This window comes from Crocodylus siamensis, chromosome 3, assembly GCF_052110815.1.
Source record: "Crocodylus siamensis isolate JL-2025a chromosome 3, ASM5211081v1, whole genome shotgun sequence".
In the NCBI taxonomy this organism is placed as follows: Eukaryota; Metazoa; Chordata; order Crocodylia; family Crocodylidae; genus Crocodylus; species Crocodylus siamensis.
The window spans coordinates 237,632,719-237,645,973 of record NC_143397.1 but is presented as its reverse complement, the minus strand read 5'-3'; the positions used below and the strand labels follow the sequence as shown (position 1 = coordinate 237,645,973).

Here is a 13,255-nt window from a genome sequence, read left to right as displayed (position 1 = left end):
ACAACCACAGGCCAAAACTTCACAACCAAAAGACTTTGTGTCATGAATCTGGACAGAATGTCTCTTCTTTGGGGAATAAACTCTTTTCAAGTACCATATAATACCTTTGAGCAGATAGAAACTTTCCAAACCTACCCTCCCCACCGATTATTCACCCATTTCCAGAATCAATATGTTGGATCACTACTAGAAAAGACACATTAGGTTCTGAAAATTGCTAAGCAATTTTTAATTTCTGGGTCTGCTTTTAATTGAGTTCTGACTTTTACCCATCCCACCTTTTGTGAAGTGTTTAGCATGAAGACAACTGATGGAACAGGATTTCTTATTACATAGTAAAGCTTTTGTTTACTAATGCTTAGACATTTACAATAAGCTATATTACAATATATACAGTTTCTATTTACATATATTCCTTTTTCTGTAAAATGGAGCATTATAATACAATTACTCAGAATTTACAAGTCTTTTACTTCTTTGCATCTTATGTGTATTGTGATAAGTATACATATTTTGGACCACATTCCATTGAGATAATCAACTTCAATGGGGTTTGGATTGGGCTCAAATTGCAGCTGAAGTAGCAGCAGAGTTTAGTGTAGCTTCTTCTCATCTGTGTTCTGTATCTTGGTATCAAAACTTCCATTTATGTTATTCTTGACACCATATACTGCACTTGATTTTCAGTAAATAAAATAAAATAAAATCAGGTGTGCAAACAAAGAATAGTACATAGGTCCAAGAGCAAAGCATTCTTGCCAATAGGATTTCTGCAGTTAGTTTTCTATTTTGACAAATTATATGTAAAAACATGAAATGAGCTAGTATATTATGCATAGAAGAGGACAAGAACACAGAACCTTCAAATAGTATAGAATCAAGCATTGTTCCAAGGAATCATTTTGTTATTAAAGGACTCCTGCCCTATTGCCTATGAAGCGAAAATTTCCCTGAAAGCCTAATTTTTTCTAAGGAGAAAGATTTGCCATCTGCCCATTCATCTTCACCTTCTAGTTTAACGTATAATCCAAGACACTGAACAAAACAAAAGTGTCTCTAAATGTAACATGAGGTGTTGAACTGACTACAAGATGACGAAAAAATCTTGAGACTTTGGAGAAAATTAGATATTTTACACATACATTTCTTACATTCACCTGATTGTGGGTCAAGTTTTATATAAAACTATTTGTACATTCCAAGTCACTTAATATAAATAATATTTTATATTTTCACTCCATTGAACACTGAATCCAGCTGTTGGAAGAAAGCATTATTTTGAGGGCAGTTTTTATGACACACACAGGTGCTGATTGACATCACTGGTTTTTTGATGACTTTGCCCTGAGGACACTGAAACTCAACCTGGATTGTTTTGGTGTTGTGTGGAGTGCAGCATCGCCCATCATTGCAGAGCCCACAATAACGGGGTTTGTAGGTCTGTGTACTAGTGCAGTTCTTGTACTCAAAGTGAATAGCCTTCAGGGATTTTTTTGTCCTGACGCACTTTTTTCCTTTCTGAAAAGAGGACATGAAGCGACATTAAGTGTGGGTAATATGGCAAGTCTTAATATCCTAATGAATCACATAGAATAGTCATGGATATATGACAAGTCTTGCTGTAGGTTTTGAAGACATAGGCCTGTTTCCTGTCTCTTCACTGGCTCTATACCAGTAAGTCTCTGCTTTTCCAATGAAGTTCTTTACCAATTCTCCCCCCCATGTGACCTTTGACATGGACACCTTAATTCTCAGTGTGCATGCCTTTGGTAACTTAACAAAGCTTTTTTTCATAAGACTTAGTTTTGGCAACAGAATGAGCACAAAGAAATTATATTCAGAACCAAGTTCCAAACTCAAAATTTAACATTTTAAGTGAATGGAGCTATATTAAATAGAGGTGAAGTTGAACAATTACTCAGTTATGCTACATCACTGCATTCAGTACTTATAATACAAGATGCTAAAAACATTATACTAACTGACAGCGCTCATCACCAGCTACTGGATATCCTCACTACGCAAAATCTCTATAATGTAGTGTTAAGGAAACAGCTTATTTATATGTCAGTTAATTGCAAATACAAATTTGAGCATTATTTTTTACTCCAGAAAAAACTAGCTTGAGGAAACAAGGCAAAGAGCCCAGTAGTTTTCAAACATTTTAGACCCAAGGCACTCCTCATAAAATGCCAGCTCTTAATTTTCATTCATTTTTTGACTAGAGAAAAACAGTAGAGCAATTCTTCTGTTGCAAAAAACTCGGAGACCACAATGTGCTTGAAACTCTGGATTTCTATTTGAAATCTCTGGGATTCATCTTGTGAATCATGTATAGCTTTGAAGACCTACCAGTGCTAATATTGTGCGGCACCCACATAAGGATCTTGTGGCGCCCTGGTTGACAATCGTAGCTCTAGCCAGTGCTCAGATCATACCTTATCAGCTGGCTGCTCATTTTCACAAGGTCGAACCATGCAAAGACGTGTCTGCTTCACCATCTCACACTGTCGATTCCTGTTGGTAATGCGAGTAGAAAACCCCATTCCACAGCTTTTGGAACAGGCGCTCCAGTCTGTCGTCTGCTCAATACAGTTGGAACTCGAATCAGACACATCAATTCCAACTGTGGCTTCTTGTCTGTATGCTAGAAATAAAAAAAAAACAAAAAAAAAAAAACCCTCAATCCTCCATGATGAGAAAGACACTGGATTTTCACAGAATACTTTAACTCCACCCAGTTCATTATACAATCAGTGAATAAGGCAAAAAAAGCAACTAAATCCATGATTTTGAAATATGATTTGGCAACTTCAAAAACTAGTTCTTAGAGTGATTTTTTTTTTTTATACCACAAATTTGTTTTTTCAACATTTTAAAAGGTGGCTTCTTGGCAGTGCTGGCAATCAAAATCCTCCATTTAAATCAAGACAATGGATACTACTTAGTACAGTCAACAGAGTATGCATATGCACACTAGCCCTGCCTCCCCTGCTTGCGGAGATTAGCTTAGGATTCATACCCATGGAGTCCTTGGTTCATTTCTGCAGAACTTTAGTGACAGCCAGTGCTAGTTGTGACAGCAATTTTATCATTTGCCAAATCATGTTTGTGACTATATTTTACAAAACGTTTATCTTTTTCCAGCAGAAAGTCTCAGGCACTGGTTTGTGATACTTAAAATCACAAGTCCTAAGGCCATATGCCCTTTTGAGATATCAAATTCTAATAAATAGTATGAAAATTAAATAATGTTGTTATGGCTGCAGGACTAAAGCACTCGTCAATTATTAAACAGATTGAGTTTCTGGAGGAAGTTTAGAGAGACTGTCAATTGATCCTGAGGCATTATGATTAGACAAAGTGTCTGTAAAGATTGCAATCAATGCTATATTGCTATACTGCCAGCAAAGCATATATTAAGCTGTAAAATGTGAATATTACTAGCTGCACTGTTTACTAGTGAAGTATGACATGGTTTTATAATGGGACAGAAACAGAATGAATCCAAGTGACCTTGGGACTCCTGTTTTTTCAGCCAGCCAATTGGGCTTGGTCTCTAGAGGAGATGCATTAGCTCTAGCACTCCTATGGCTCTTTCTACAAAATTCCTGAGAAGGAATTTTCTCCCCTTTTACAAAGATAAGACTCCAAAGTACTGGCCTTTTAATGGGCTAACCGTTGCAGAAGATGGGACAATACCATGTCACCCCAGAACAGGTAGTGTACAGGTCAACCTGCCACCAATAAAAAGTGAACCTGTACAAGGAAGCATTGGATAAAAGTGGCAGTTTTTTGTACTTGCGTCACATGGTGCCTTTCATCTAAGAGTTCATAGCTTGTCTCAAATTATCCAGAGTTCAAGTTCCCTGTCATTTACATATCATTAAGGCTATGTTGTTGTTGTTTTTTTCCAGATGAGTGAACTGGAAATCAGCAGTTAAATGATTTCCTTAGGGCCACCTAGAAAGTCAGTAGCAAAGTCTAAAAGGAAAAAAACTGAACCCAACTCCTTGATTTGAAGATGGAAAAAATTAAGAGTAAGTCTGCAAGGTTTGGACTTGGTCCTTATGCAGTGTTATTTATGGGAGAACCAGTATTATACACTATACTAAATTGCTAATATTTGGGGGGTGAACATTGCAAAGAAAGAGAAGCCAATTGCTTTTAAAATGTGGTCTTCTCTGAATATAGTTTAATGGCTTTGCAATTCCTGGTTGCTTGCCTGGCCATTATGGAGTTTGCTTGGCTTTTAAAGAAAACCTGGAAAGTGGAGTTCTAGTTTTAATAATAGGATGTTTCTAATACAGAGCTGTTGTGTGGCTAAGGTGAACATACAGTGAAAAAATCTGGTCTGAGTTTCTCACCAGCCATAGCAAAACCTCCTAACATCACTTCATCCTTAGGGCCACAAATCCACTTCTCACAGCACTCTCCAGGGACTTCGACTTTCCTGGGGAAAGGGCAATCCGGGCCTGGAAGCAGGAGGTCAAGGTTACAGCGGGGCACACAGCCTATCTGCCCATCTCTGCAGGTGCACTGGTATTTACAGCTGGGCTGGAAGGTCTCTCCGCTGCGATAGATAATCCCATCAAACACACAGTTGTCTCCTTCGAGCACTAGTGGAAAAGGAAAAGTACAAGTTAGGTGTAAAAGCAGGACAGCGGGTCACTTAGTGCTATCTGCCCTGCTCAGAACTTGAGGGGCAGGGGGTGATATTGCAACTGAGTGGATAAGTGCCACCAGTTTCCTGGCTCTGCTTAGGTTGCGAGAGCCCTAGATATGAGCAGGGAGAGGAAACCCTGAGAAACAGGTGCCCAGGCTGCAATTGGAGGTGGGCAAGGACATGGGGACCCTTACACAGCCCCCCCCCACCCACTATTATTCAAACACAGAGAGATAGGAGACAGTGCCAGGTCCTGGGCTGTGCCCTATCTCCTCCAAGGCTATCCATGTCACTGCAGAAGGGGCTCCAGCAGCCATGGGCAGATTTAGGATTTTGAAAAAGGGGGCTGCAGATGTATTGTGTTACATGTGATCATGTGCCACACCAGTTTTTCTCCAGTTAAAAATAAACCGGAAGCTTTACTAGTATGCTAGGAGTCTCTCACTATATTATTCAGGTTAAGCTCAGAGCAAACACAAATATAGGTTTCCTGGAAGGCACACTCATTTGCTAGATTACATACAAAGTAAAAAAAAAAAAATACAAACTAGGCAAAAAGAGTAAAAAAAAAGATATTGTTTCATGGGTCCCACCATCATTATAGGTAAAGATACAGATTTATAAAGCAAGATCCAGCCTTCCTGGGCATCAAGAGTCGGTCCGTTCTATGCCCAAGTGAATACAACCACACTGGAGGCAAGGGGTTTTTTTTAGCTAGCGGGAAATGTAAATGTTACCAGCTGTATGGCTCACGCGCCAAGCACAGTGCTGTTTGATAACGGGACAGAAACCCAACGGATCCGGGGAAGGCCGCGTCTTCCACCAGCCCGCGGCCGGTCTCGGAGGAGATGCCTTTGCTGCGGCACTCCTACACCTCTTGCTTCCCAGTTCCTGAGAAGATGCCCCCCCCTCCCCCCGTACGGCTCCAAGACCAGCTGGCACCCAAGTACACTCAGCAGGCCGCCCATCATAAAAATCAAGTCTCCACAAAAATTTACAAATAAATAAATAAACAAAATCAGTCAAGCGGGGGGCCGGCTGGGAACCAGAAGCGGCGCTGCGGGCGGGGGCCGAGCGGCGCCGCACTCACCCACGCAGACGCCGGGCGCGCCGGGGCTGCGCTCGCACTGGAGGCCGCGGCCGTGGTCGCAGGGCTGGAGGCGGGAGCAGCGCTCGCCCCGCTGCCGCGCGCACACCGGGCAGCAGGCGCAGCCGTCCCGCACGGCCGGCACCCCGGGCGCGCAGCGCGGCGGCTCCGCGGGGCAGCGCGCGCACTGCGCCGGGCACGCCTCCGCCTCCGCGCCGCCGCCGTCGGCCCCGGCCCCGGCCCCGGCCCCGGCCCCGGCCCGCAGGGCTCCGAGGAGCGGCAGCAGCAGCAGGCAACCGCCCGCCAGCCCCATGCTGCTGCCGCTGCTGCTCGGCTCCCCCCGCCCGGCCGCTTATGTGCAGCGCCGCGGCCGCCCCCGGGGAGCCCGGCCGGGCGGGGCGGGGCGGGGCCCGCGGCCTGGGACCCGCGGGCGGTGGCATGCTCACGTGTGACACGAGGTGAGTTTTCTCCGAGTGGAAAAGGAACCAGAAGCTTTACTACATCCCATTCAGAGGCGTCAGGGCTGGAAGGGGCCTGGCAAGATCATGGGCCAGCCCCCGCCCCGGGGCCCGGCAGTCAGCAGGGGGAGGAATGAGCCCAGCAAGATGCAGGGGTCGCACGATGCCAGTAAGATGGGCATGCAGGTGCTTCTTAAAGGCATCCAGAGTAGATGCCTGCACCACCTTTGGGGGAAGTTTATTCCAGGCCCTGGGGACTCAGACAGCCTAACGTGGTTTGTGACCATGGGACCTAGTCTTCCCATGGGGGGCCCTGGTGAACAAGTGTGCACATCCCTCATGTACGTATAGGCTGCCACTAAGTCCCCCCTGACCCTGCGCTTCTGCAGGCTGAAGGGTGCCATGGCGCTCAGCCTCTCCTCATAAGGCCTGCCCTCCTGTCCTCTAATCATTTGCATGGCTCTCCTCTGGTCGTCTCTCGACTCTATTATTCAGGTTAAGAACAGAGCAAAAACAAATCCAGGTTTTTCATTATAATATTAGTAATGAAAAACCTGTGGCAGACCCACTCTGAGGTGCTGCTGGAGCCCCTGGAGCATGCGAGGTGTGTGCTGCCCACTGGCTGGGAAGGAGTCCGGAGCGTGATTCCTTTATCCGTGAGCTGGTTTGGCTCCTTGCTGGGTAAAGGATCGGGCGGTTCCAGCTGAAAAGCTGGGTAGCAGCATTGGGCCTACTTTGTGTTCAGTTCAGCTCCTAGGCGCACCAGAAATCCTCAGCACCTTTCCCCAGGGCATTAGGTGACTGACTGAGCCTGAGGAAGGGTGTCTGTGCCCAAAAGCTTGCAGAAAAAGATTTTTTTTTTTGCAATTTCTTCCCTGGTCTAATAAAAGGTATCATCTCTGAACCAAGAGTTCTAGAGCAGGGCATTTCTTTCTGACTGCCAGTTGTCAGGCACGGCTTGCTCTTTCCTTCTAAAGGAAAACTGAAGGTTAAGGGAGGCACGAAGCTTTGCAGCCGGGATTCCCAAAGGACCAAGGGCTCCTGCTTTGTCCATACTGCAGAGTACTGTGCTGACAGTCCTCACCCCTGAGCTTTAAGAAAGAGCCTGAGAATGAGAAGAGAGAGTTTGAGAAGCCAGCAGAGGACAGACTTGATACACTCACTTGAAGCACGTGCTGCTGAGATGACACACTGGTTTTGTAACGTTGCCTGGGTTGGCGGTCCCAGCTGTCCGTCTTTAAAGACAGATGTGTGCCTGCATCCTGTGCCTTCTATGGTTACTGCGCACAGCAAACCAGTTGTGCAGTTCCTTAAGTTCTTTTGTGCAGTTTTTAATTTTGTCCTTCAAATTAAGTGTGGCCTGGTTTTGTTTAAACCCCATTAATTACAAGGGGTGGTGAAGCAGAAGACCACTGGGTTACTTTATTTACCTGTTACAAGCACTGCCAGCACAGAAGCTTTAGTACAGAAAATGGTGATATGCAGCTTGTTTTGGTAGCACCTAGCTGAATGGGGCTCTCCTGGCGATTTATGCTGCTACAGCAGAGGTTCCCAAACCTTTTCTTATTGTGTCCCCCTTTCCAGATTTACCTGCTGCCCATTTACCCCTACCACTGAATGTTTTATATCTTAACCCCTTAAACGCCAATTATTTTTATAATGTGGGACCAGTGCCACAAGTTGGCCAACCCGTCCAACTTAATAGACCATTTTCCCTGTCTCCATCTTTTTTTATATTTGCCTCTCAGCTTTCTTAGCCAATACAAAGCAATTCTTTGCAATGCTGTTGTGTGCTTGTACCAGCAAGACAAGTTGTAAGCAATGCCTTTAAAAAAAAGAGCTTGCCAAGTCTTCCATCTTGAAGTACCTAATAAGGTATCATGCTGTGCCTGTGATTTCTGGGCTCCTGCACCAAAAAATAGGGAGATATGCAGAGGATATGTTTTCTCTTCATGTGAACATCTCAGAAAAGGAAGATAACCTCAGTAAGTTCAGCCACCCTAAGATATTACAGCTGACTTTCCCACCAATAAGGTCATTTCACACCACTCTTTAAAGCCATCTAGAGACTATTAAGCAAAAGATTTCCTCATATAAAACTTCAGGGAAAGTTGTTTTTTTTTTCTTATTAAAGTTTAACCAAAGTGTTTCAAATATATAAACCTAACTGTTTTTATGGATTCTTAATAAAGACTTCACGGGTTTTATGTTTGTAAATATAGCTATAATTGCATTTATTACAGGAAAGCCATATAATTTAGAGTAGTAATAGCAACAAGGACTTTTAGACAATTTATCCTTTTTTGGGCTTAAAGGTAGAAATCTTGTTAAAAAATATAAACACTTCCTTTTCCAGATAAGATAGCCATTCCAGTCTCTGAAGCCGATTGGACATATAGTCCCAATACATATTAATAAAATCAGTCTTACTCTGTTCTGAATTAGAAATGCCATTCTAACCTTTTTTGCTCCCTAATTAATAAGGCAGATGGTTCTGATTGCCTGGTCAGTTTTGGCTGTTTGCACCCAGCAGCTTTTTGATCATTACCTGAATGATTCTGGCTTGCTTCACATCAGCACAGGTGAAAAAAGAAAGTAACTTAACTGGTGTTGGGTGATCTTAGACTCCAGCTGCAAAGTTGTACTAAGACCTTAACACGAGGCAAAATTAGATCTTAGGGGTTGTTTTGGATTACATTAGATAACTATGACTCCTGGTTAATGACTTAGAAGTGTAAACATGGCAATATTAACATAAGGATAGTAGAGGAATTTCTCTGCCATATCAAGATTGAAAGAACTTTATCAGTGACTTTAAACTTTTATTGGTGATTTGCATAAAGTGATTTGTTTCCATTCTCCATAACCTGAATCTTGTGTCTTTTGCCATACTCAGTGCCTTTGTAGCCCTGTGAGGTCAGGCCAACTCTCAGAATCTCAATATTGCACTGTTAGACAGGAGGGTGTGACACAATTGCACATATACAAACACACAAAGAAATGAGGTGCACACACACACACATCCAAACCAGCCTAGGCACATGCATACCTATCACCAATTCAAGCACATACACTATACACCCCAAAAGTTAAACACAGATCACTAATGTGTATATCATGCACACAATGCCATATATACACACACCCCCACAGGTAAATTCCTAACTTGGATGGTATAGTGTGTATGTGTGTGCTTGGAGTACCTGGGGGAAGGTTAAGGTAAAGGAGACAGAGGGTGTTAAAGTTGCCAGAACTGGGATTAGAACCAGTGGACTATAGAGAAACTGCCTGAAGAACTGAGGCTTGGGTTGTACCTAAGGTAGGCTGGGGCTGGAAACTGAGGCAGACAGCTGAGATATTGGTGGGGGGCAGATAAGTGGTGGCAAGGAGGAGACAGCCAGGAAAGAAACTGAGGCAGAACCCTGGTTGCGCAGGGGAAAGGGAAAAGGCAGTGGGGATAGGACAGTGGCAAAGAAACAGGGGATTTGAGGCAAAGAGGAGCTCAGGACAGGTGTTGGAGATGGCAGAGAGCCAGAATCAGGAGAGAGAGAAATGAGACAGAAGTTAGAGGGGTGAGGAGCAGAGACTGAAGCAGGGCCAAACCATAGTAATGCAAAACCCAACTTAGGGGTCAAAATATCACAGACAGCACACTGCACAGCCCCACGAAGTTATTGGTTCACACATACACAACAGCAGCAGGAGAAAAAGACTCAGTGGAAGGGCTGGAGTCCAGGTGGGGAAGAGAAGCAGAGTCCAAGTCCTTGGTTGAAGGTGGGGTGGGGGGTGATAGCTACCTATCCAGGCTGGAAAGGGGTCCTTGTCCACTAGGTGTTGTCTGGAGAGGGGTCACCAGCAGGGCCTCTGGGTGTATAGGTAGTGTGGCATGATGCTGGTCCAGATGGAGAGGGTGTCCCGCTGGGTCTGTCTTCACTGCCCCTTTTTATAGGGGCAGACTTTGTGTGATCCTAGTGACAGGAGGCATGCCCAGGCAAGGGTCAGCCCCTGGCGTACTGAGCATGTGTGCTCCATGCAGGGATGTGCAGTTTCGGGTGTCTGGAATGGTGTGGTACAATGGTAGAGTTGCTGGTTCTGCAGGGGCTTTCAAATGCTGGGTTCTTGTCTCTGTTCCTGGGTGAGGTCTGTGGTTCCTGGATGAATCAATGCGAGGTGATGGCCTGGTCATTACAGGCCATTCAGTAGAGGCTTGCTACCTTTGTATTTCAATCATTCCCAATGACGCTCATTCATCCAGGAACCAATTTACATGGGAGGGGTACATGACTCATACAGTTGTAACACAGAGGATGCCTGGGCAGAGGACACAAGATGGAGACTTGACATACAAAATGGAAACTTGACATGACTTTGGTTCACTTACAAACACAGGCCTAAACCATACAATAGCCATATGAAACAATAAAAATCAATATGAAAATGATAATAATACAATATACAACAGTAAGAATCAATACAAACCTAATAATAAAACAGTGGATATCCAAAACCAAAAACTTGCTACCAAAATAAAAATGTTAAAGCTTATCCTAAGTCTGAGCTCACTTATGCTTGTCTATATGGAATAGAGAGGGAGAGAAAGAAAAGCCAGAAATAATTGGGGAAGGGAAGGAAATGCATATCTATCATATATGTATGTGTGTGTGTGTGTGCGTGTGTGTATAAAAAGAAAAAGTGGGGGTTTTGCTACACCTTGATTCTTTAAACTTGGCACTAAAATCAAGGTATCTGAGTATCTGAGACTCTGATAATCCTCTACTTCGGTTGACAATGTAGCACTTTTTAAAGTTTGGGTATTGAAATACAACCCACAGAACCTGCAAGGCCAGGTTTTCAAAGTTCGAAATAAAATTGTGAAAATGCATTATACATCTCTACATTAGGGGCACACAGATATATGCATGCATTTGCATGTATTTAGATATTCTGAGCCTCTAGAATAGACATAATTTGGAGGCTGGCCCATGGACACTCTTAAGAGTAGCAGATTGCTTTACATTTTTAATTGTGAATAACTATTTTTATTTTTCTGTTTGTTTATGATTATTTATAAGCCAAGTTATCATCTCTTCCTATAAAGTGACCTTGTAACTGAAAAATGAAGCAGAAGTGATCAGGTACAACTTTTATTGTTAATGTTGGACGATAAGTGGTATTTATTCCTCTATCATGTAAGTAGCAAATATAAGTAAATATTTTACTATCTGTAGCTTTATTTTTATGCAAATATATTGAACTATATTCAATCTGCTAGTTGCCAAATTGGCTCTGACAATTGTAAAAGAGTCTAAATTATCTGCTATAAAGAGATTAAAGGGTGTGGATAGCACAATGGAAGAGCTTCACATGCCTTTGCAGTGTTTCAAAGGGTGAGATCTACAGAGGTACATCTCCTCTGAAGTGCTCCAGAAATAGCTAAAATAGTTCCTGTTTGAATGAGGTAATGTTTAGAAGTGCTTCACTTCTTCCATGTTTGCATCGTGCGGAGTGTGCCAGGGAACCCCTAGACCCTTCAGCATCCTATGGTGCTGCATTCTTCTCTCCCCCTTCCTCCCTTCCATAGGGGGAGTGGGACAAATTGTAAGTGGGCACTTCCCTGGTGTTCTGCCATAGTTCTCTCTTTCCCCTCTCCTATCCTCTTCCATGCCACTGGAGCCAAGATCCCAGACCCCAGACCCAGCCTGCCTCTCCACTTCTTGTCTCCTGTCTGTGGTGGGGTTTCTGGTCTCCTGGGTTTTGGTGAGGGAGCCCTTTGAGAGAGCTGAGATGGAGTGGCAGATCGTTCCCTGACATTGGGTCCACTACTCCCAGTTGCTTTAGGCATGGACTTAAGCGCTTTCCTGAAATGGCTGCCTAGCCAGGCAGAAAATCTTGCGTGGGAGCAGCTGTGAAAGAAACAGGTCAGGCTCATAAACAGGCTCAGTCTTCCGCCTTGAGCATCATATATAAACTGCAGGACAGAACAGTAGCCTATAATCTAAATGGTGAGGAAAGTGCAGTAAAGGAATTAACAAACAGACTACAATGTTACAGGATATTCTTATAAGTAGAATAGCTGATGGTGTTTGTCTATTATAGGGTTGGCAACCTACAGCCTGTAAGATGGATATGGCCTGCAGAGCCATTTTATCCAGCCTGCAGATGTGGGGCTTTAGCAGCATCTGGCAGTGGGGGGCTTCAGCAGCAGCAGCAGCAGCAGCAGCTCTCCACATACTGCTCTGGAGCAAAGTGCTGGCTGTGAGTGCTCTTCTTGTGCTGCTGCAGGAAAAAGCAATGGTAGCACCTGAGTCCTGGAGCCTGTGCACTGCCTGCTTCTGATCTGTACTGGGTCAGTGTGGTCTGCAACCTCCAAAGGGTGCTGACTGCTGGGATAGGGAAAGTATGTTGGTGGTCCAGTATTTTTCATAGGGATATAATCCCTATGCATATTTGAAGGCCTAAGTGAGAGTCCTTTGAGTTGTACTGTACAATCTCAGCTGTCTGTTGTTTTTAATTTAAGTTTCTGTTTATGGATGTGATGAAAACCTTGAAACATGAAAGGGATGTAATTGAGGCAGTAATATCTCCCTGAATTTGCTTAGAGCCTGCAACAGCAGTTCTGAGAAGAGTAATTCATTACAGTGGGTGCTAAAGCAGATGTCACAATGATATTTTTTTTCATGGGCTTCTGTATTTGCTAGAAAACATTTGAGAAAAGGAAGGAGGATTTCAAGTGTGAAAAACAACACTATTGACTATTGGGAAGTGTTTAATCACATACAGTGAGTTTCAGAGGGGGCATGTCCCATTTCATTTGCTGAATGGGCGAGCATAATGGGGTTAGCTTGAGAAATTATTTCATTACTAATGATGCGTTCTCTTGTCCTGTCGTTCTACTCAAAGAAAGAAATGTAAGAACTCAGATACATCATAGGAGAGAGTAAACTAGAGAGACATATCAGCAGTAAAGAGAATGATTAGTCCACTGAGGAATCTATTGGATGTCTGCATTTAATTTAGTTAGGGTAAAGTACTGAGAGAGAGAGA

General features: G+C 43.7%; 1 protein-coding gene across 1 annotated transcript; it reads right to left on the bottom strand.

The window, feature by feature from the left end:
- Positions 1–205: 205 nt before the first annotated feature.
- Positions 206–6,155, bottom strand: CCN3 (cellular communication network factor 3). Its single transcript, XM_090040552.1, has 4 exons — positions 5,757–6,155; positions 4,368–4,619; positions 2,439–2,647; positions 206–1,518 (listed from the first exon to the last, which is right to left on the bottom strand). The coding sequence occupies exons 1-4, from the start codon at positions 6,064–6,066 to the stop codon at positions 1,225–1,227; spliced, it is 1,065 nt and encodes a 354-aa protein (XP_089896678.1). The 5' UTR covers positions 6,067–6,155; the 3' UTR covers positions 206–1,224.
- Between the last annotated feature and the right edge of the window lie 7,100 nt (positions 6,156–13,255).

What these genes read in the sequence shown, in the direction of transcription:
- CCN3 (XM_090040552.1), bottom strand. Translation starts at nt 6,066, where the DNA reads ATGGGGCTGGCGGGCGGTTGCCTGCTGCTGCTGCCGCTCCTCGGAGCC. An exon ending in CGCGCCCGGCGTCTGCGTGG is followed by an intron (nt 4,620 to 5,756) that starts GTGAGTGCGGCG and finishes CTTTTCCACTAG; the next exon opens with TGCTCGAAGGAGACAACTGT. An exon ending in ATGAGCAGCCAGCTGATAAG is followed by an intron (nt 1,519 to 2,438) that starts GTATGATCTGAG and finishes TCCTCTTTTCAG; the next exon opens with AAAGGAAAAAAGTGCGTCAG.